The sequence below is a fragment of the Eupeodes corollae genome, chromosome 3 (assembly GCF_945859685.1).
Source record: "Eupeodes corollae chromosome 3, idEupCoro1.1, whole genome shotgun sequence".
NCBI lineage: Eukaryota > Metazoa > Arthropoda > Insecta > Diptera > Syrphidae > Eupeodes > Eupeodes corollae.
Window position 1 is genome coordinate 10355941 of NC_079149.1, and position 21059 is coordinate 10376999.

Below are 21059 nucleotides of genomic sequence, written 5' to 3' on the forward strand. Positions count from 1 at the left end.
TAACTATGAAAATATCAACTTACCTTTCAATCGGCGATGCCTGGTCCATAGAGTATTCCTTCCTCTTCTTCTTAAACTCTTTTAAAGCAGATTTTTTAGCTCTTGAATCAATTCTGGCTTGTTTAACGGCATCACTTACGCTCTGCTAAGAACGTGAGATTCGCTTTTCAGCACGTTTCTCAACATAAGTATGGGCTTCGCGGCCTATAGGGCATCGCATAACCGACATTACTATCGAAATAACTTCAAAACGTTCATTAAAGATGATAACTGATAAGTAGCTAGCAATTTCAACTATATTGGAGCCAGAACGGATTGAAAGATTCGTTATTGTTTTGTGTCTCTGCTCCTAAACAACGAATCAATAGTTCATCTTTCGATAAATCTTCGAAAACGGATTTGATAGCTACTTGAACTTTTGGTATTAAAGGTAGTTTATCATGATGAAATTGGTCGAGCTTATTCTTAGCTTCAGCTTGACGCCATTGACAACAACTGTCTTCGCCTTCTGGGCAAAATTGGTGTTGAGGGTTTTCATCTGAAGAACATTTGTGATAATAAGTTGCACAAACTTCCTTCTTCATATCTTCAAGCGAGTCTTGATGACGTCGAATAGCTAATCCGTAGAATTTCGTTATTTCCTGAATAAATTTATCAGTTAGTTTTCCTGGTCCTTTTCCACCGATTCCTTTATTAATTTTATCTTTTTTAACAGCCCGAAGTCATGTTCCCACCCTCTTTTCTACGCGACCCACACATTCTTTTTTTTATTACTACAGTATCTTCATACGGTTTAGCATCTAGGATCCCCTTGTAAGTTTCCATCGCCGATGTATGAAGATACTTTACCTCATATTTTTCCATGAACCTGCTGTATCTTTAAAACGACTTCGAATTTTGAAAAATCCCTTTACTACCGCATTCTAGACATATTAAACTAGCAACTTAAAAAAAAAATTGATTTTTTGATCCCATCACAAGCGATGACCCCCTTAATAAAAAGTAGTCGAGAGTCGTTAAATCGCAGGATCGAAAGACTAATTAATATAATATTTTCATTAAATTAATGGCTTAGGAAGGATTTTTGTTGACAGGTAATCTCGATCATTAAAAAATCCACTTTAAGGCTAAAAATACTTAAACTCTTTATCTTGACTTTTATACCAAATACCAAATTTATCTTTTTCAATCGCATAACTTTCACAATTAAGAACGTTGTTCTGGCGTTTAACGATTCATTATGAATTGTCAAACCTTACTGAACAGAATTGTCATCAACTGTCAAACCATAGACAAAAACTTCGTCCAAAAAACTCAACTCCCTTTTTCCCAGCTGGACTAAACTGCCACAGTGTCTATGACCCTTTAAACTTCAGAACCTTATCATTAATGGAAAATTAACCAACAATTGTTTATATTTCTTATGAAACTTTTAATTAATAAATAATATTTAATTTCACTGCACTGCACTTTACAGTAAAATTTAAATAAATAGAATAATTTATACAAATACGTAAATAAAACAATAAAAACAAAACAAATATTTATCAGATAAGTTCAAGTAAGAACTCAACAAAGAACATTATAAGTTATTTCTTTGAGTAATCTTTCCACCATCATCGTCATACCGCAGAATTTTGATAAAAATGTGATCAATCTTATAGAACAAAAAAAAAGAAATGTGGTTTTGAACATGAAAATAAGGTCTACCACAAAAATTTCCGGAAAGATATCCAAACAATAATTCAGCTAGAAAATAAAATAAATTATGGTTAAAGATTACAGAAGCTCAAAAGTCCAATTTGAAGAAAGAATTCGAAAAAAGGAATATAAACCAAGTACGTAGCTATTTCTATTTTTATTCTGTCGATGATGCACTGTTTTATATAATATACACCGCTTCTTTTTGCAATCATCACAGAGCGAATTAATTTTATTATTCTCAACAATCTGAATGATTTTTGGCGTTGTTTTCGACGCGTCGTCGTCATTCTGACGCTACAATTTATTGTACATACAAAACAAAAAAACATCTACTCGACTCACACCACACACAAGTCTCCAGCATACGGTGGCTTTAATTATAATAACATTCCGACTGTAATTATTTTGTTATTTTCTTAATTTTATTTCTTCATACAGTCGAATCTCTCTAAGTTGGCTATAAAACCTAAGACGATTATCTTTATTTGCCTTCACTTCGTCCTGACATCAATTAAATATGAAAGAATAATATCCACACATTTATCAAACAAGATACAAATTTTTCCAAACAAGAAATTTAATTTGAATAGCTCTCTATGTTGGCAGCTGTCACTTTGACATTTGACAAGTTAAAACTACACCATTTCTAAAAATCTAACGTAGCAAACTTCAAAAACACATTGAGTATGTACAACAAGATAACACTAATTGCAATAAGAGATTAGATGCTCTGCTTTGGCAGCTATCACTTTTCAAGCTGTCATCTTGAAAATTTGACAAGTAAAAATTACACCATTTCTAAAAATCGAACGTTGCACACTTAAAAAACGCATTGAGTATGTACAACAAGATAAAAATAATTGCAATAAGAGATTTCATGTAAATAGCCCTCTCTTTGGGCAGCTGTCACTTTTGGAGCTGTCATCTTTGACATTTGACAAGTAAAATTTACACCATTACTAAAAATTGAACATTATACGCTTTGGTCATGTTGAAATTCAATTTAAAAATTGAGGACGTTCAAACATGTATAGGAAACGTTATGAGTTATGACTTTATGACATGCAAATGCAACTTGTTCGCCTTAGAGAGATTTTACTGTGTTGGCCTTTTTTGCACTAGGTCGAAATGAGCAACTAATTGCAGATTATAATTTTTTTTTATAAGTCAGAATAAGGAATGAGAGGGGTAATCTTTGAAATTGGACAGCGCGGCGCGGCGGTCTGTAGTGGGTTGAAATGAAGTGTATTATAGAAAAAACGAAAATTATCTCAAGATCTCATCCAAAACGCTTTACGCTGTCGTTCTGTCCGTCCAGCGGAACGTCCAATTTAATTCAAAAATAATTTGCATCTTAATGGTACAAGTAAAGAAAATGTGTTATAATGAATCTTAAATGTTTCTTAGCAATGTAATAATTTGTCAGTTAGCAAAGACTTGATATTTACATATGCGGACACAAATTAAGGAAAGTGTGGGATCAATTTTTGAGCTGGACAAATGAATTGTTTCAGCAAATTATACGATAATGACTTTTTATTTTACACACTCTTAACTTTTTGTTTTAAGTCCACAAGACAAAATTTAAATTCATTCATTAAATCAGCAAAGGAAGCTTATTTTTTTTAGAAGCAAGTGAATTTCTAATAAGAATATCTTATGGGTAAAGTTCATCACCATGCAAAATTATTATTGAGAACGTTTTGGAATAAATTAATAAAGACAAGGTGATGAAATCGAGAACTCACGCTAAATTACATTAAAATTAGTGATAGCAGTCTTAGGGAATTACAAATCCCTCCTGTGAAAATTGAAATGGCCACTTCGAAAAAGTTTGCAGCCTGCGATTCTTTTATGGTAATTTTTAACCACTTTTTCTTACATATCGGCGATAAATAATAAGAGGAGAATCGGGGATCATTTGCGTAGAGACCAGGCTTTACAGAACAGTCAAATTTTTGTGAATTCATAACTAAAAACAAAATGTATTTGCATAATTTTTCAGCAAATATGTTCATAAATTAATAAAGACAGAAAATAAATATTATTGCAAATTGAAAAAGTAAAAATAAAATAATACATATTTGTGATACTTGAAGTGACAGCTGAGTTTGACAGGTGCCAAATGCCAGCGCTACATTGAACTATGCAATTTTCTGTTTTTAGATATTTTTTGCAAACTATAAATACACTTTTTCAAACATCCATAAATCATGGCAAATAATATCAATGTGCAAGATATGAAGGTTTTGAACTGTTGTAAAATATCAATTTGGCTGATTTTTTAAAATTATTTCCCTCCTCATTTTCCATTGGTAAAATAAATCGATTAATTTTTGATTTAAAATCAATTTTGAATATCTTAAATTTTTAAAATGACAAAGCAATTTTCATCTTAGAAGAGTTCATCACTTATAAAGATAGAAAAATAAATACTATTACACATTGAAAAACATAAAAATTAAGTAATAATTATGACACTTGAAATGACAGCTGAGTTTGACAGGTGTCAAATGCTAGCACTTTTCCAATTTGAACCCGACCAAAACATACAAAATTTCAAACGTCAAAAGTTTTCAGTACGTATGTAAGATTTTAAGAATTAAAAGTTGTACAAAATGAGGTTTTTCATTGGTAAAATAAATCGATTCATTTTTGTTTTAAAATCAATTTTGAACATATACAAATTTTAAATGGATAATCAAAGCAATTTTCATTCCGTCAGTGTTCATGACTGCGTTTTGACTACGACTGGAAAATTAGTGATAAAAATGTTCTCTAGAGCCAAGACGTCGAACTCATATCTAGACGTTGATGCCGAAAGTGAGGTTGTCGTACATATTTTGACAAGTGCTTGAAATACTGCCAGAAGCCAAGGCGGCTATTTATATGATGCACTTTTCCATACATAGTGGTATCATAAAAAGAACTCAACTAAGAACCTATAGTTCCCATTTATCGTTACATTTTTAGTCCACATTTGAATCTATCAAGTGCTAAAAAACTCTATAACACTCACTAAACACTTTAAAACATAATTTCCTCCATTTTTTATCACCTGTTCACCTTCTTTTGAAAAATTACTGAACTAAATCGAAAAATAAGAAAGAAAAAAAAACTCATGATTGACTTTCGTTTTCCACCTGACAAAAACAAAAAATACCAAAAGACTGAAGACAAGAAGCGATGTCAATTTTATTTTTAATCTCACTCTAGACTCAACATATCTTCAGTTGACTTTCAAACATCAGAAATAAATCAACTGTGTTTATTTTCACCACAGGTGACATAAAAACCAACAACAAATAAATTACCTTACCTATTTTTTAGTTTACAAACAAAAAATAAACAAAGAACTAAACAAACACAAGAATTGGAATTGTTACAGAAATAATAATATTTACCTTCTTAAGATAGATCTTTCTTTAAGTTTTTGTTGGTCATCCGAAAGAAACTTGATGTCTTTGTTGTTGTTGATCTTGGAGAAAATGCTAACGAAGAACTAACAACCTCCTGGCGGGAAAACTTGTTTGACAAAAGAAAAACCTCTCGATCTTCTTTATTTTGCCGCTAATGTTTTGGCGTACTTTTTTATGTTGTTTTTATTTATGTTTTTGTTTCCCTGGCCCTCACACTAAAAAACTGGAAAGTTCGAGTTTATCTTTAGTTTTTGTTGTTGTTGTTGTTGTTCGAATGACTTTCTGAACTTCTTTTTAGGAAGAATGTACTCAAGTTGTGTGTACAGCTATGTCCAAAATAATAGGAACACTTTATTTAATATTGTAAGACAATAAGTTAGCAATTTAATGTAAATATTTTCATACAGGTTTCATAAAAATCTGTCAAAAAAAAGGAAGACACTTGACTAAAACTTCGAAGAATAATAAATATCAACGAAGTTAATAACTCAATAGTTCAAGCTTATTGATTTTGCTGTGGGACGATACGTCTTTGTAGCCAATACACCTCAAAATTTACAAAAGAACTTGGAGTACTCAAAATTAATCTACTGTTAACTAGATTGACTATATTGCGATCACTGCTGGGCACACTTCCATCATCATGTTTGTCCGAACTTTCCGAGGAGCTATAATTGGTTCGGTCTCATATCCAGACCTAAGACCTCGAAATCCTTCTCCTACCTCTTTCGAGGTTCCCTGCCGCCAAGAAAATGCATCGACAACCAGTGGCAAAATTGCCAAAATGGAAACAGCCACCAACAAGAAACAATAAGATTTAATAAGAAGAGTCCCTGGACTAGAGCTGCTCACGAGCTCTAGGAGTAGAAAAGGAAAAAGGAACACCGACTTCTCAGAATGAAAAAGAGAGAGCATGAGAAGCGTGTTGAAAGACTCAGTAGAAGAAAATAAGTTCGAAAGTTTTACGAGCAGGTAAAACGAAATTCACAAGTCCACAAACCTTGAACCGAAGCTTCAAAGACGAAACTGGAAACGTCATAGTAGAACTGCAGTCAATGGTGGGGATATGGAAGGTCCTCTTTTTCGGACTGTATAACGGCAGCGATGACGGACCGAGCTTCACTGTCAGGCAGGATGATCCATTCGACATAGACTGCGAAATCCAACAATCACATCTTCCCAAATAAGACGAAGTAAAGGTTGCCATAGTAGTACCCGTGGCATGATGGTTAGTGCGTTGGACTGTCATGCCAGAGACCTTGGGTTCGATCCCTGCCTACGCCGTCTAAAGTCTTTTCACGGGTACTGCCTCTTTCGAGGAATTGACCAATTCTCCAAGAGTTACTCTTGTCAAGAAAAAGTGCTTTCTCAAATTAGTTCTCATTCGGCTCTGATTCGGCATATAAACGGTAGGTCCCCTCCATTCCTGACAACATTACTCGCACACAGGAATGGTTGAGAGTTGTAAGTCACTAGGCCTTAGTTCCCAACGGACTGTTGCGCCCCACAATTTATTTGTTTTTATTTTATTTAAAGGTTGCCATATCTTAGCTGAAGCTTAATAAATCTGCTGGTGCAAATCAATTAATAGACGAGCTCCTCGAAGCAGCTGGCTATGATTTGATTAGGACCAGCACGTGATAAATTATCTGTAAAATTTGTTTAGAAGAAAGCATGTCCGGTGAATGAAACCTCAGAATTGTTTTCCCGATATTGGAAAAGGAGGTCCTCTAAACTACATCAACTATAAAGGAATAAATATTTTTAACGTCCCATAAAAAATCTTCTCTGCCGAAATACGTAAACCCTTAAATCCCATCGTCAACAACCTGATAAATCCATATCAGTGTTTAAACCGAGAAAGCCCACAATCTATCAAATATTCGAATTACGACTAATCCTTGAAAAACCCCCAGAACATCAAATCGACACCCATCGTCTTTTCATCGATTTCAAGGTGGCATATGGAAGCATCCACAGTGATGAATTCTATAGAGCCATGTCTAGTTTTAGCATCCCTGGCAAACTCGTCCTTTTATGCAGGATGACCATTGAGAATTCGTTCTTCTCCTTAAAGATTGGGAACAACTTAGAGGCACTATCTTTGAAAAGTCTGCCCAATAACTGGCGTATGCTGATGACATTGACATAATTGGGAGAATTCACTGTGATGTCAATGGGGCTTTTGTGCGCATTGAGGCAGAAGCAATAATGGGTTTAGCGTTTTAAAATAGGATGTTCAAATGGTAGACATCTGCATTCAGGAGGACACAAGCGTCCACGGGTTTTTCTCAAAACCCACTCTTGTCTATCAAATCCTATTCTCACCTCCACGTGGTGAACATCGGGTGCCTAGTACCTCAACTGGAGATTGAGTTCCAACCCCAGTGGAAAGTTGTTTGGGCAGCAAACGAGAGTGGGGGAAGAGGTATTTCCACTAAGGCACCTCTCCTTATCCAGACGGCAGCGGACGAAATCTCGAGATGGAATCAACGGTGGCCTCTACAGTTCCAGTAAGGTTGTACTACTTAGTGAACATCTTATAGGGCTTCTTCGACATATTCGGAGCCCAGGCCTGTAAGGAGCGGTTTATCCGGCTCCCCTTCCTTGGAGTTATACTAAGGATCTGGCCCTCCAGGTTGGAGGTTGTGCCGTCGGGGTGACTTCCTGGCCACGTAAAAAATACTTTTAGTTGCGAAGCACCAACAAGCCTCGGATACGGACGGATTCACTGTTGACAACCCAAGCAAACGAAATAAGGACAACAAACTTTGGATCTGTAGGTGGAATGTTAGGTCCCTTAACAGACCACGTGCAGCCGAACAATTAGCGGAAGCCCTAAACTGCTGCAAGGCAGATATTACCGCCATCCAAGAAGTGCGATCTGATTGACCGCGCAAACGCAAACTAAAAGGCTGCGATGTATACTACGGCGGCTGCTACCGAGAACAAAGACAGCGCGCATGCCCCAACCGAGGAGAAAGATGAAGACACCAAAGACATATTCTTCGAGCTCTTGGACAAGACATATGAGCAGTGCCCTGGCTATGACATTAAAATTGTCTTAGGAGATTTTAATGCCAAGCTAGGAAGAGAAGACATCTTTGGTGGCATAATCGGGAGATACAACCTCCGACAACGGATGCAGGCTGATCAATTTCGCTGTGGGTCGAGACGTTCTGGTAGTTAGTACGCAGTTCAAGAGTACTTGGAAATCTCCTGATCAATCAACCGTCAACCAGATTGACCACATTGCGATCGACGCACGACACTTCTTTAGTATACAGGATATCCGAACATTCCGAGGGGCCAAGGTACGGCTACGGATATTACGATCCAAGCCAAAACAAGGAAGTACTGTGAGAAGATTCGACGTTAGACGGCTACAATAGCAGGAGACTGCCATGTCCTTTTCTGATCGAGTCTCTAATAACTTCTTAAAGAGTCCTATGCTGCCTGCATTAAGCATTGAAAACCAGTGACAACATTGCCTTGCAGCCATCAGAGATGCCGCCTCTGAAGTGCTAGGTTTCACACGGCCACCACAGCGAAAGCCCTGGTTTGATGACAAACGCCGGCAAGCGCACGCAGCTAAACAAGTGGCATATAAAACGGCGCTGCACAAAAGGACTAGAGCTGCTCGCGAGCTCTACGAAGAAGAGAGAGGAACGCCAGCTTCTTAGATGGAAAAAAAGAGAGCATGAGAAGCGCACGATCGAGGAGAGGGGAACGAATCCGAACGGCTAATATGAAAAAACACTTTTTCATGACAAGATTTATTCTTGGAGAATTTGTAAATTCCTCGCAAGAGGCAGTACCCAAAGGCAGTGATCGAACCCAAGACCTCTAGCATGAAAGTCCATCACACTAACCATAATTCCACGGATACTACGGGTTTAGCATTTAATGAGGGGAGCCTACAACACCGACTTCACAGTCAAAATGTCACCATTGACAGACGTAACTTGTAGGGTGTTAATATCTATTTTTTAAAATATGTACTGCAGGAATCTTTTCTTAATTGGGTTAGAAATAACTATTCGAACCTTTTAATAAAGTATTTTTAGACTGGTTCAAATCTGATACCTACAAAATAAACGCTGGTGTTCTCCAGGGCTCCGTTTTGTCTCCGGCACTCTTCCTTATTTTTATAAATAATCTTTTGTCTGAAACTTCTAACCCAATCAATTGTTTCGCTGATGACAGTAACCTCAGGTTTTGATATTCGTCTTTAGACTCTAACCATTTTGTTACCTCTTTTGAACTGGCGATATCTTTTTAAAGCCTTTATTCTTCAAACATCGAGTACATTTTCCATATTTCACACTTGTTCAGTCTCTTAAACATAATCTATACAATGATATGTGACCGTTGTCTAACTGAAACATTTATTCCTCCTAAGCACTGTTGGCCTCAAAGTTTTATGTCTATCATTATTTTATATCTTCATATTCTTCAAGTGTTCCTATTACTTTGGCTATCGCTGTAACTGGTACCTACTCACATAGATCAATCTCTCCATTAACATACAGAAAAAAAACCTATTTTATCTTACGGTAATTGCTACACACTCAACAACCACACAAACTGCACTTACAACAAAGTCAAAAATAAATCCTATCAACCTCCTCAATCCATCAGAGAAGCGCACAATGTTCCTTCCTCTAGAGCAAGACAAGACAAGACGCAACGACGACGACACGACAACGAAGCAAACAAACAGCAAGCCATAGGTACCTACAAGTATTTGGAATGGAAGCTGCGAAGAGAAAATTACCCCGGAGATTGACGACGACGTTGTAGTATCCGTTGCTGGTGCTGCCACTGCCACTTCCACTACCATTATTATCAAGCAGCCAGTTGTAATGTTGTAAAATGTTCCATTCGACAAGAGAAAGATGTTCATAGGCCAAGGTTGACTTTTAATCACATTTGCAGGCACTTAATTAACTGCATTAAACACGGTAATGTGGGTCGCGATTAAAGTCTAATGGAGCATTCGCTTTGAGATATAATTTTTGTTTTTTTATTTTTTATTCTTTTAATTTTTGTGAAGTTAGTTTTGAGATTCAAATAGAGACTGAGATTGAGGTAGAAGATATGAAAATTTAAGATCTGTAAGATCTTATCTTCAAGATTCCTAAATCACAGAAACATCTTACAACGGCATTTTCCATTTCTTGTTCTAATTAAGTCTCTTTTTTTTATTTATAGACAAAGCATTTACACAACCCAGTAAAAAAGATCCAGCAGCAAACTGTTGTCCTTATATTCAAATCTCCACATAAATTCTGGAAATGCATTGAATGCCATGATGCGCTACTCGGAAATCTCCCGAGATCTATCCTCGGATAGTCTTAAATTTGTCGAGGTAAATTAACAATCAAATTATTCCCTTAAAAAAAGCTTCTATAACCTTTTCTATTTTTAATTTGTAGCAGCCACATGCAGAAGAATACATTTACAAGAATTTACGTGACGAATCCCCACCGAGTGATATCTCAACACACAGTGGTCCATTGTTGAGTAAATCATGCCACCATCAGAATCAAATCGGTGGCAGTTATATTGCCAACAATCGTCTGTCGTATGGTTCGTCGACGACACCACGACAAAAAAAGGACAAAAGCCTACCGTCGAGTGCTACCAAGGAAAGGGAATTCGAGAGAATTCCCTCGAAAACGCTAAATGCAAAAGGTTCGAGGAGGAAAAGTTCAATTGGTTCGGCATGTTTGAATGCAATGTCAACTTCTCCTGGTTCAGGGTGCTATTATTGTTATGGGTAAGTAAGAGAGATTTATTTATCCTTTTTGAATCTGATTATGATTATTTTGTGTGCAGATCAACACCACCTGGAAAGACACAAAGTCTTCCACTTAACTCATCTATCAAGAATTACGATTCGGTTATATTGAATGCCCTTCGAGTAACCGCCGAAGAATTGGCCAATCAGATCACACTCCTGGACTTCCCTGTATTCGCTGCCATTCAACCAGACGAATTGACCAGCTGTGCATGGACCAAAAAAGACAAACACAATGTCACTCCAAATATTGTTGCATTTACTAAACGATTCAATCACACCAGCTTCTGGACGGTGCAGGAAATTTTAAGCGGTGATCTTCCCAAACAGAGAGCCGAAATTTTAACACATTTTATCAAGGTAAGAAAAAAAAATTAAAAAAGAACTTAAAAAACATAAATTGACCCCTTTGTCCTTTTTTTAGGTTGCCAAAAAGCTTTACGAACTAAATAACTTACATTCGCTGTTCGCCATAATATCGGCAATGCAAAGTGCCAGCATATATCGCCTCAAAAAGACTTGGTCATGTCTCTCGAAGAAAGATAAACAAACCTTCGATCGATTGGCAGATGTTTTTAGTGATCAAAAGAATTGGGCAAATTTGCGTGAGTATTTGGAGAGCCTCCGATTGCCGTGCATCCCATATTTGGGACTCTTCCTTACCGACTTGATTTACATCGATCTGGCACATCCCCATTCGGGTGGTTTGGAGCCAGAACAACGACGCAATAAAATGAATAACATTCTGAGGGTCATATCGAATTACCAACAATCGGATTACACACATCTTGTGCCAATTGATGCATCACAAAAGTACCTCCAGTCGATTAGGTACATTGAAGAGTTGCAAAATATTTTTGAAGAGGATCAATATAAGTGAGTTTTCGTTGTCTTGGGTGGGTTTTTAAAGGTTTGAAAATATAATCTTTTGTTGTTTTGTTTTTTTTCTATAGGAAATCTCTCAACTTGGAGCCATCCTCTTCGGGGCCAAGTTCATCATCATGCAGCTCGAAGGAATCATTTAATGTTGATGCAGCCGCACCAGCTCTTGCCTGTTTAAATCTCTCACCCGCCAAAACAATGGGTTCTGTGCGCATAGCGAACGGAGCTAAATTCATTCCAGGCCATAGGAAATGCCGAAGCTTAGGCTCAAAGTAAGTTTTTGTTTTTTTTTTTTGTTAATTTATCAAATGCAATTGCTTCTATAACTTCTAAAAAATATTCAACAAAATCAAATCAAAATTCTTTGTTTATTTCCATTCAAAACCTCAAAACACTCGCATCTTTGTCTGTCTCTCTTGCCTGACATCATAATAATCAAATAAAAATGCAACGATTCACCAAAAACACATCCAATTTATGATTTTCTTTGATTTTTTGATTTTCATTTGGTTTTTAAATCTTATTTCATTTGTTTGCCCTTAATTATTATTCACCATATCCACCACCACAACAACAACTCACCACTAATGCTCGATTGTTGATTTGGTCTTTATTTTTCATTTGTTTTTTGTCCATTAAATCACTTGGCTCCTCTCTCGACCACCCTCACATAACATCCACACAATACACTTTTATTTTTTGTTGTTATAATTTTTGTTTCTTAATTTTCGTTTACTATTCCAACCCCCCCTGAAAAAACAACAACAAAAAAAAACATCGAATTGATTGCAAATAAATTTAAAATCGAATCGAAATCGAAATAGATTTCGTAGCACAAGTTTGCCGCGAAATTTTTATCAAAAGTGCAACTGCCCCATTATGATGATTGCGCCCGGAATTGGTACGATCTCAAATAAGCGATGCAAATGCCGGTGAGTTTCTACAGTTAAGAATGTTTAAACAAACCAAACAAAATATATATTTTACCCTTTTTTAAAGTATTTTCGGTTGTTTTGGTTTTTGGGTTTTTTTGTTTTTTAAACTTTTATTTCCGTTTTCTGATTATGATGATGATGATAATCTTTTGGTTGGGTTCACAATTTTTGTATACATATTGTAAATGTTTCTCCCATCTCTCCCTGATTCCCTTTATAGTGAATGTTTAGCTAAAGTTTGTGTAACATACTTAGATGTAACCCCATGTGCATTAAAATAAGAAAACATAAAAAAAAAAACATTTTTGAACTTGATTAATGGATTTCATGCATGTTGGTGAAGATTTATGGGCAGAGGTTTGTGTACATTAAAAAACAATGTACTTTTGTTTTTATCTTTTGACTGAAAGCAGCGACATTTTCATTCTTTAAACTTTTCAAATGAAGATTACAGTACAATGCAAAAATTTTCGAACTGGTATTTTGTTGTATTAATCATTAAGGGCTCTGAAGTATTTTGTATGAAAATAAGATTGAGTGAGGTTTCCGAAAGTTGTTAAAGAAAAGATTGTTCACTTCCTACATTTTCGTATTTTCTTCTCTATTGACCGATTCTGTACTTAGCCCTTTATTACGTAAAATTAAAATGGTGTGCTTGAAACTTTGTCATTTTTTCGTAAAGAGGAGAGCTTATGTCTGGCAAAGTGAATTTGAGATTGTGATTAGAAGGAACATTGCATTTTACAACATTGACGCTTTTTAGCTTTAAAAATTGGGAAAATCCGATAATAAGTGTTCAGAAATATGTATTTGGTCTTAAATTTGGATAAGATCAAATACAGTCGAATCTAAGCCTACGCCGTTTAAAAAAAAATGTTTTGTTTGCATATTTTTAATGTAGACATAACTTAAACCATGCTTTGAAAAGGATTTAATCGAAAGCCTCAAATTCGGCCCCGCTCTGCCTATTAAATTGTAACATTTATCTACAAATATGTTTTCCAAAAGTAGTGTTTTTTAAAACTGCACTATTTTGACGAAACTATAGAAGATATCCTAAATCTGTAAAGCCTTACTTATTCACAAAAATTCTCGCTAGGTCTAGACACAAGTTTTTTTCCATTTTTAAATTCTTTTTTAGATTGAAAGACATGGTCAAAAAATACATTTTTTTTTCAAACCGTTGCCATTATGTCAAATTTTCAAATATCCAAAAAAGCTTGTGTCTAAACCTAATCAAAAAAAATGTTCCCCTTTCTATGGATTTTGTTCCATTCTTAATTTCCTTTATTCTAAACAAGTTCGAAAATGGGAAAATACTCATTTAGTGCGAGTTTGTTCCTGACACTTTAGTCTAGGGCGTAATTTACGAAAATAAAATGTATGTTTTTTTTTACATTTATTATTGATAGCATTTCCAATTACTTTTGGGGTCAAAAATAACAAACAAGGTCCAACTGCAATCTGATGGATACTCAGCGCGATATTTCATTTCTTTCACAAGAACACAAAATACAAAAACCAGTAAAAAATGGACAAAAATTAAACATTTAAATTTAAATTTTTTTGCTGCAATCGTACAAACTTCGTATGTTGTGCAGGTCTCTTGGACCACTCCATCAATAGGCCCTTTAAGTGCTTGCATTCCGACGAATTAAGTTATTTAATAAAACCAATAAAACAAATTTAGAATATTATACCTTTGTGAATTCACGAGTACTTTAAACTGTTGAGACAACTTCAAAGGGTTTGAACTATCCTTAAAATACCTTAAAAAGCCCTTTGAAGTTCTACTAGCTCCTCCGTAAACAACATTCTTGCTGATATACTGAAGGTCTTGCAATTTAATCTACTTCATTATGTATTTATTTATGCATATTATATTTTAATTTCAAAATGTTTGTTTTCATTTTCTGAAACGTTTATAAAAATTCGTTTCAAATGCTTCGGAACAGCTGTTTCGAGTGTACAACATTTCGAGAAAGGAGAATTTTACTCTCGGGAGAAATTGCTTTTCCCGGGAATATTTAGAACTGGGATGCAAGTAAACGTAAATCATATGTTTAATCAATAACATCCTGGCAGGGGTTGGCCTCCCTACTTTTGAAGAGCGAAGAGAAAAAAAATCAGATATAACGTTTATGCTAAACTGATATTATCCTCGAACTAGATAATCGACAAAGAAGTCAATTTTACACTGAACAGGAAAAGAAATTACAAGACACCATCATGCATTTTCACCATCGATCAATCTTGTAACTCTGAATTTCCATAACAACAGTTGTTAAAAACAAAACAATTCTGCCTTACTGGAACCTCCTTGGCTCATCGATGCCAATTCCCTATAATTAACCTCGCATCTCAAAAGAAAACCCATACAAACGTTAAGATATATCGCATGATTTTTCTAAAGATTTCATCTAAGCTCAAGTCCAAAAACTGGAAATTCACTTTTACGGATGGGTTCAAAACGTCACGGAATACAACCTTTGCAATTAAAAAATGAAGACGGTAGCACGATTTGGTAGTACTATTTGGAATACTTCCACAAACCGCATCCATTTTAACTGCTGAAACCTTTTCCATTTTTACTGCCATTCAAGAGGCTTTAAAAGAAAGAAATAAGCAGATTATATGTACAGTCAGTCTCTTTACGATCTAATCTGTCAAAAATCGAATAACAACTCCACCAATCTCATCAACAACATCCGCTACTTATTGGTAAAATTCAAACCAACACATAAAACTAATATGAACCTCTGGACACGTTGACATCCGTGGCAATGAGCTCGCGGATAAAGCCGTCAGCCTTACAAACAAGTCACCAACCTACCTCTAATCTATTTACACCAAGAATGACCTTGTGAATACCCTCACAAGACAACTGACCAGCACCCAAGAAAATAAATGGAGAATATACAATCACCACTATATAGGAGTGAATCCAACCAAGTCAAAACCTATATACCCCACAAACAGCGAAAATTCAAAAATCAAAAACTTCCCTCCTCCCATTTGTCCTACCTGCAATACTACATTTGACCTCCAACACCTGCTCCAAAACTGCAACAGAACTAGGCCAATCATTGAGAAAATTCTAAATGGAAACGACATCATCTATTATTGAGCTAGAAGCTCCATAATTTTATATAAGCATTTAATTTATTACTTGTTTGATAAATATCTAATAATAATAATACAAAAAAAAAAAAAAACAAATTATGCGAAATTTTCAGATTCTGGATATTTGTTTTTGGGTTTCAAAGCTTTAGAATTTTAAAATAATTATACAAGATAGAAATAACGTTGGAATGAATTTTGTATTGTTATTGTTTTATGACATTAATTTTTAAAAATATGGTTTCTGGAATATATGCTCTACGGTTTCGATCAACATAGTTCCATTTGATCAGCCCAATTTGTCACTATTTTTGTAAATCCGGTCATATGGCATCAGTATGGTGGCTTGAATATTGACTTGCAATGCTTCAAGACTGGTTTCTTAGTATAAATCAATGACTTTAGATACCCTCATAAAAAGTGATCGAATGTAGTTCCGCGGCGCTAAGTTCCGCGAACGAGAGGACCAATTAGAAGGACCACTTCGATTTTGCAATAGCGTATTGTATGAAAATTCACGTCATTCTTTGGATCCAAAAGCTGATTAATTTAAAGAAAAAACTTTTTCAGTCTACATATCGTCGTTTCGAAGAATTTCTTCGTTGCGGACAAATAATGAAACACCCAATTTTAGTGGATATAATAGATATTCGTTAAGAGGTTGGACTACCCTAGATGCCCAACAAAATTGGTTTTTTGCGATTTTTTTGAGGAACTATTAAGAACTACTAAGAAAAAAAGAGCCTCTAGAAGTAATTTCTCCTATTCCTTGATTCGTCAAAAATTTCGAGTCTGCGTTTTTGTTATGAACCGCCAAAGGTTATGAAAACGATCTATTCCATGATTATCTCCTTTCGTTTCTTTAATCAATGATATTAACAACTTGACCTAAATTGTCAAGCATAAAATTTGATAAAATTATTGCCTCAAACATTTGTTCATAGTGTTAAAGGGAATCAGAAAATACGAACCGCTCAGTAACGTTTTGAATCCAAAAAATCAAAATTTGTTTAAAATATAAATGGCAACAACATTATTTAGAATCCCAGCGTTTTGGTTGTGAAGAAAGGGTCTTCAATGCCCAAAACTTACTTTGACTGAGGTCCTCAGACCTGTTAAGTCCGTTGGGAACCACTTAGGGCCTCTAATACGCCTTCGCGCTATAATGTACGGTTTCCGGAGATGTGTTTCAGCTCTATCCAACTCTTGCCTAGGATGTTGCAAAAATATCTATTCATCAAGGTTTGCAGCTTTCTTGTAATGGCTGAAGTAACCTTCCAAGTGCTGCACCCATAAAGAAGCACAGATTCCACATTTGTTCGAAACAGTCGTAGCTTTGTTTTTAAACTGAAAGAGTTATTCCTCCAAATTCTCGACAGCATACCGAACGCCGCTTTTGCTTTGCCGATTAGGCAGATGACGTCTTGGTTGGCTCCACCTTTGATGGAGACGATACTTCCTAGGTATTGAAAGCTCTCCACTTTTTCCACCAGTTGCGAGGAAATATTTATTTGGGAGGATGGTCGGGTTTTGGGGCTGATCATTTTTGTTTTGCCGGAATTAATTTTTAGCCCCACAACTTCTGGTTCTCTCTTTACACTTGTTGTCATTTGATGGAGATCCATGATCCTATGAGAGTGAAAGCAAACATCGTCCGCTTAATCGAAGTTCTTTAAAGTCCAAAGACTCCGCTACATGAGAAAGCTGCGCGCAGCACATTGCTTATCATCAACAAAAACAGTATTGGCGACAGAATACAGCCCTGTCTGAGTCCGCTACAGCTTTTAAAATCCTCTGACATCCTACCATCGTGCAGAGCTTTATACTTGGTTCCATAATATGTTGCCTTTATAATAGCAATTAGTTTTTCTGGGAAGTCTCTCCTCCACAAAGCTAACCAGATGTACACCCTTTTAACGCTATCAAAAGCGTTCTCTAAATCGATGAACAGGTGTAGTGGTGATCAATATTCAACGCACTGTTCAATAAAGATCTGCAGAGTATTGACATGATCTAGCGCGGAATCCTGCTTTTTCGTCATCGAGTGCACAATAGGTATTCAAGAATAAGTTTTGGAGCACCCAGTCGCACTACAAGATGTTTAAATCATGCTCGTACCCCATTTGTGATTTGAAAAATAGATATGCTAAATATGCTGATGGAATGCTGTATTTATCAGCAGAAAATTGGACAACCAAATACACCAACAATTTGATTTACACTTCTTTCCCTATATCTGAAACTTTTAAGCGTAGAATAAAAGAAAGTTTTTCTTTCAAAAGAGATTTCGATAAGCCTCTCAAGTATGTATTTTGAAAATTGTTATCTCTTTAAATTCTTCAATGCAATTAGTTTTTACAAAAAAACATTCATTAATGAAGGGTTTTTATTTTCTTTGAATTTTAAGTATTTTTATTATTTTGAACTGTCCAAAAGCTACAGCTAAACTTATATCATTGGTCTTTCTTTCAAGGACCGAAAATCATTAAAATAAACAAAACTAACATTGAAGCTATACGCGCCAGGAGATTTTAAGCTTTAGCAAAAAATTTAAGCAATTTCTTTCATTTCATTTTCATATAAAATTAGTTTACTTTTTTTATTATCTAAAAAGCACATAAAGCTTTTGTTTTTATCAATTAAACTTAAACAAAAATAATTCCATTTTATTTTATATTTTTTTTTGTTATAATTCTTTTTTAAATTTTCTTTTTCAGTATATTTGGCAAGATCTCAAATGGTCATGTTGATGTTACTACAAATCACCTTACACCCGATCCGAATGCCGATCACAGTGTTTTAAGTCAACCACGACATCTGCTTGACGATTCAGTTCTTGAAGATGGCAGTTATGCTCTCGGCTCTGCAGCAGAAACAACATCGACTGAAAGCTCCGAAGGAGTGTGTCATCGGGATGCATCTGATGTGACTGAATTATGTGCCGCCGAATCGTTAAGCTTCCAAGGTTGTGTTCGAAGGAAAACTGTTTTGAAAGAGGGTCGAAAGCCAGCTGTGGCTTCATGGCAACGTTATTGGCTACAAATTTGGGCCAGTTCACTTGTCTACTTCCCACCAAAATCTTTCAAAGGTAGCGAACGTTCGGATTTCAAAAGGGAGCCGTGCAAAGTTTGTCCCTTGGACGGATGGTGTGCACAGGTGCTGGACAATCCAAAACACAAGAATTCATTTGAACTTTTCAACCCAGCCCACGGAACAGTCTACAGATTTCGTACGGACAGTCCACAGGCAACTCATCAGTGGACGAATTCCATATGCAAAGCAGCCCAACGAAATGCTGATAAACCTCTTCCAACTAATCTCATGTCATTTGAGTAAAGGAAAAAACAAAATACAGTAGACGGCAAAATAGTTGCTCTCTTAGAAATAAAAATCTCTCTATCTCTATATTTCTCAAACATACACAACATTTTTCGCATGGTCATTGAATTTAAAAAAAAAAAGCTAATAGAATTGAAGACTGACAAAATCAAACTCATTCACTTGCATACATAAAAATACAAAACAAAAACCACGACTTAACTAACATCCTTAACTCAACTCTACTCATTGTCGCTCTTTAAGGATTTTTAATTTGCTTCAAGGAAAGAAATTGATACAAAAAAAACACAAAACTCGACGACAGTTTTCTACTCTTCCCAAGGGAAACCCTAATTCCTAGTTTATAGATTACTAAAACATTAAAATACATATTATAGAAATACATATATAACTATTAGAATGTATATACATTATATATTATTAGCCTCACTATTTACAAAATCATATTAAAAGAAGAAAATTCTTCGTGGAAATAAATTTGCTTTTATTTTTTCAATTTTTCTACTCGCTTAAAAACTTAAATAAAAACAATAAAATACTATTTGTCCAGTTGCAATATAAAATAATAATTTTATTTAAATCTTTTTCTTTTTTTCTTTTCAAATAAAAAAATAAAATATATATTTAATGTAGTTTCATTCTGGATGATAAAATTAAATGATATTTAGTATTTTATGTATGTATGAATATGATATTGATAATTCTATGATTCCTTAGCGTGTCTTGGCTTAATTTAGTTCTATCAAAATGAAAAAAATATAATAAAATAAAAGAAAATTAAGAATTTTATATATAACTTTATATTAAATGTTGTTGCCATTGTCTATGCCTTGACTTCTAAGAAATGAATAACACACAAAAGAATATTAAAAAAAAAAAAAATATGTGAATCCTTTGTGATTCATCATTTTTACTATACTCTAGATTCTAGAAGAAACCTAAACAAAAATATGAAAGATATTTAAACAAAAAAAGAGTTATGTATGTTGTAAATAAATGAAAGAGATGAACGAAAGAATTCATTGGAAGAAAAATAAAAAGAGTTATCTATTTGTATTGCTTTAAAAAATGTTTATTTCGCGCTGCTTTCTTTATTTTTTCTATGATAATTTCTATTTAGTTGTAAGAAACAGAAAAATCTGTTTGCAAAGAAAAATAATACTATAACTGTTTTTGAAGAGTAAAAAAAAGATGAATATAAAGTAATATTATGGAATGATGAAAAGTAAAGGAAAAAGTGTGTTTTATTTGGAATTTTGAAGAGAGCGGTTGTCTATTGAGATGTTCACTTGGGCGTATGAGTAATTTTCGTATTTAACGATTTCTCTGTAATTTTTCCAAAATTTATTTTGAATTATAAACTGTAAGAAATTTTATTGCTTAACTCTTGAGATTCTTTTCCACCTTTACCATTTTAAATTTCTGGGAGCCACATATTAAAAGTGTCGATGGCAGTTGTGATTTATCGTCAGATCATACTCGAGTGATTCAGTTCTATGATAAATTCTATAGTAATCGAAAATGTAATTTGAATCCCGAAAAATATACCACAAAATCCACTCGTAGTTTAAAATCTGCTAAGTTGCAGTTCCTGAATTTTGGTATTACTAATGCGAATTAACTGGACATTTTCCCTCTTTTTCTATGATAAGTTTTCTTGACGGGATTGAAGAACAACTGTTGTGTTTTGAATAAATCAGGCCTATTGTGAGTTCCATGGCAACAAGATTCCATATGGAAAAATTCCCATTTCCCTTTTCCCTAATTGAGAGTTTCGGAGAAAAGAATTCCCCATGTTCGAAAAAATCCTCTTATTGTAAGCATTTTTTCCGTGTGAAATGTTATATTCTCAACATC

At 34.9% G+C, this 21059-nt stretch overlaps 1 protein-coding gene across 2 annotated transcripts in view; it reads left to right on the top strand.

The window, feature by feature from the left end:
* The window catches only part of LOC129949248 (ras-specific guanine nucleotide-releasing factor RalGPS1), a 77345-nt gene extending 57774 nt beyond the window's left edge, over positions 1-19571 (top strand). Inside the window, exons 2-8 of one of the 2 annotated variants that reach the window (XM_056060581.1) lie at positions 10338-10494; positions 10562-10905; positions 10965-11286; positions 11351-11802; positions 11880-12080; positions 12633-12740; positions 18581-19571. In XM_056060581.1, coding sequence (XP_055916556.1) covers positions 10435-10494; positions 10562-10905; positions 10965-11286; positions 11351-11802; positions 11880-12080; positions 12633-12740; positions 18581-19199 — 2106 coding nt within the window. In that variant the 5' untranslated portion in view covers positions 10338-10434 and the 3' untranslated portion in view covers positions 19200-19571. The remainder of the gene's footprint in view (positions 1-10337; positions 10495-10561; positions 10906-10964; positions 11287-11350; positions 11803-11879; positions 12081-12632; positions 12741-18580) is intronic. The other variant, XM_056060582.1, reaches the window with a different exon arrangement.
* The last annotated feature ends 1488 nt before the right edge of the window (positions 19572-21059 follow it).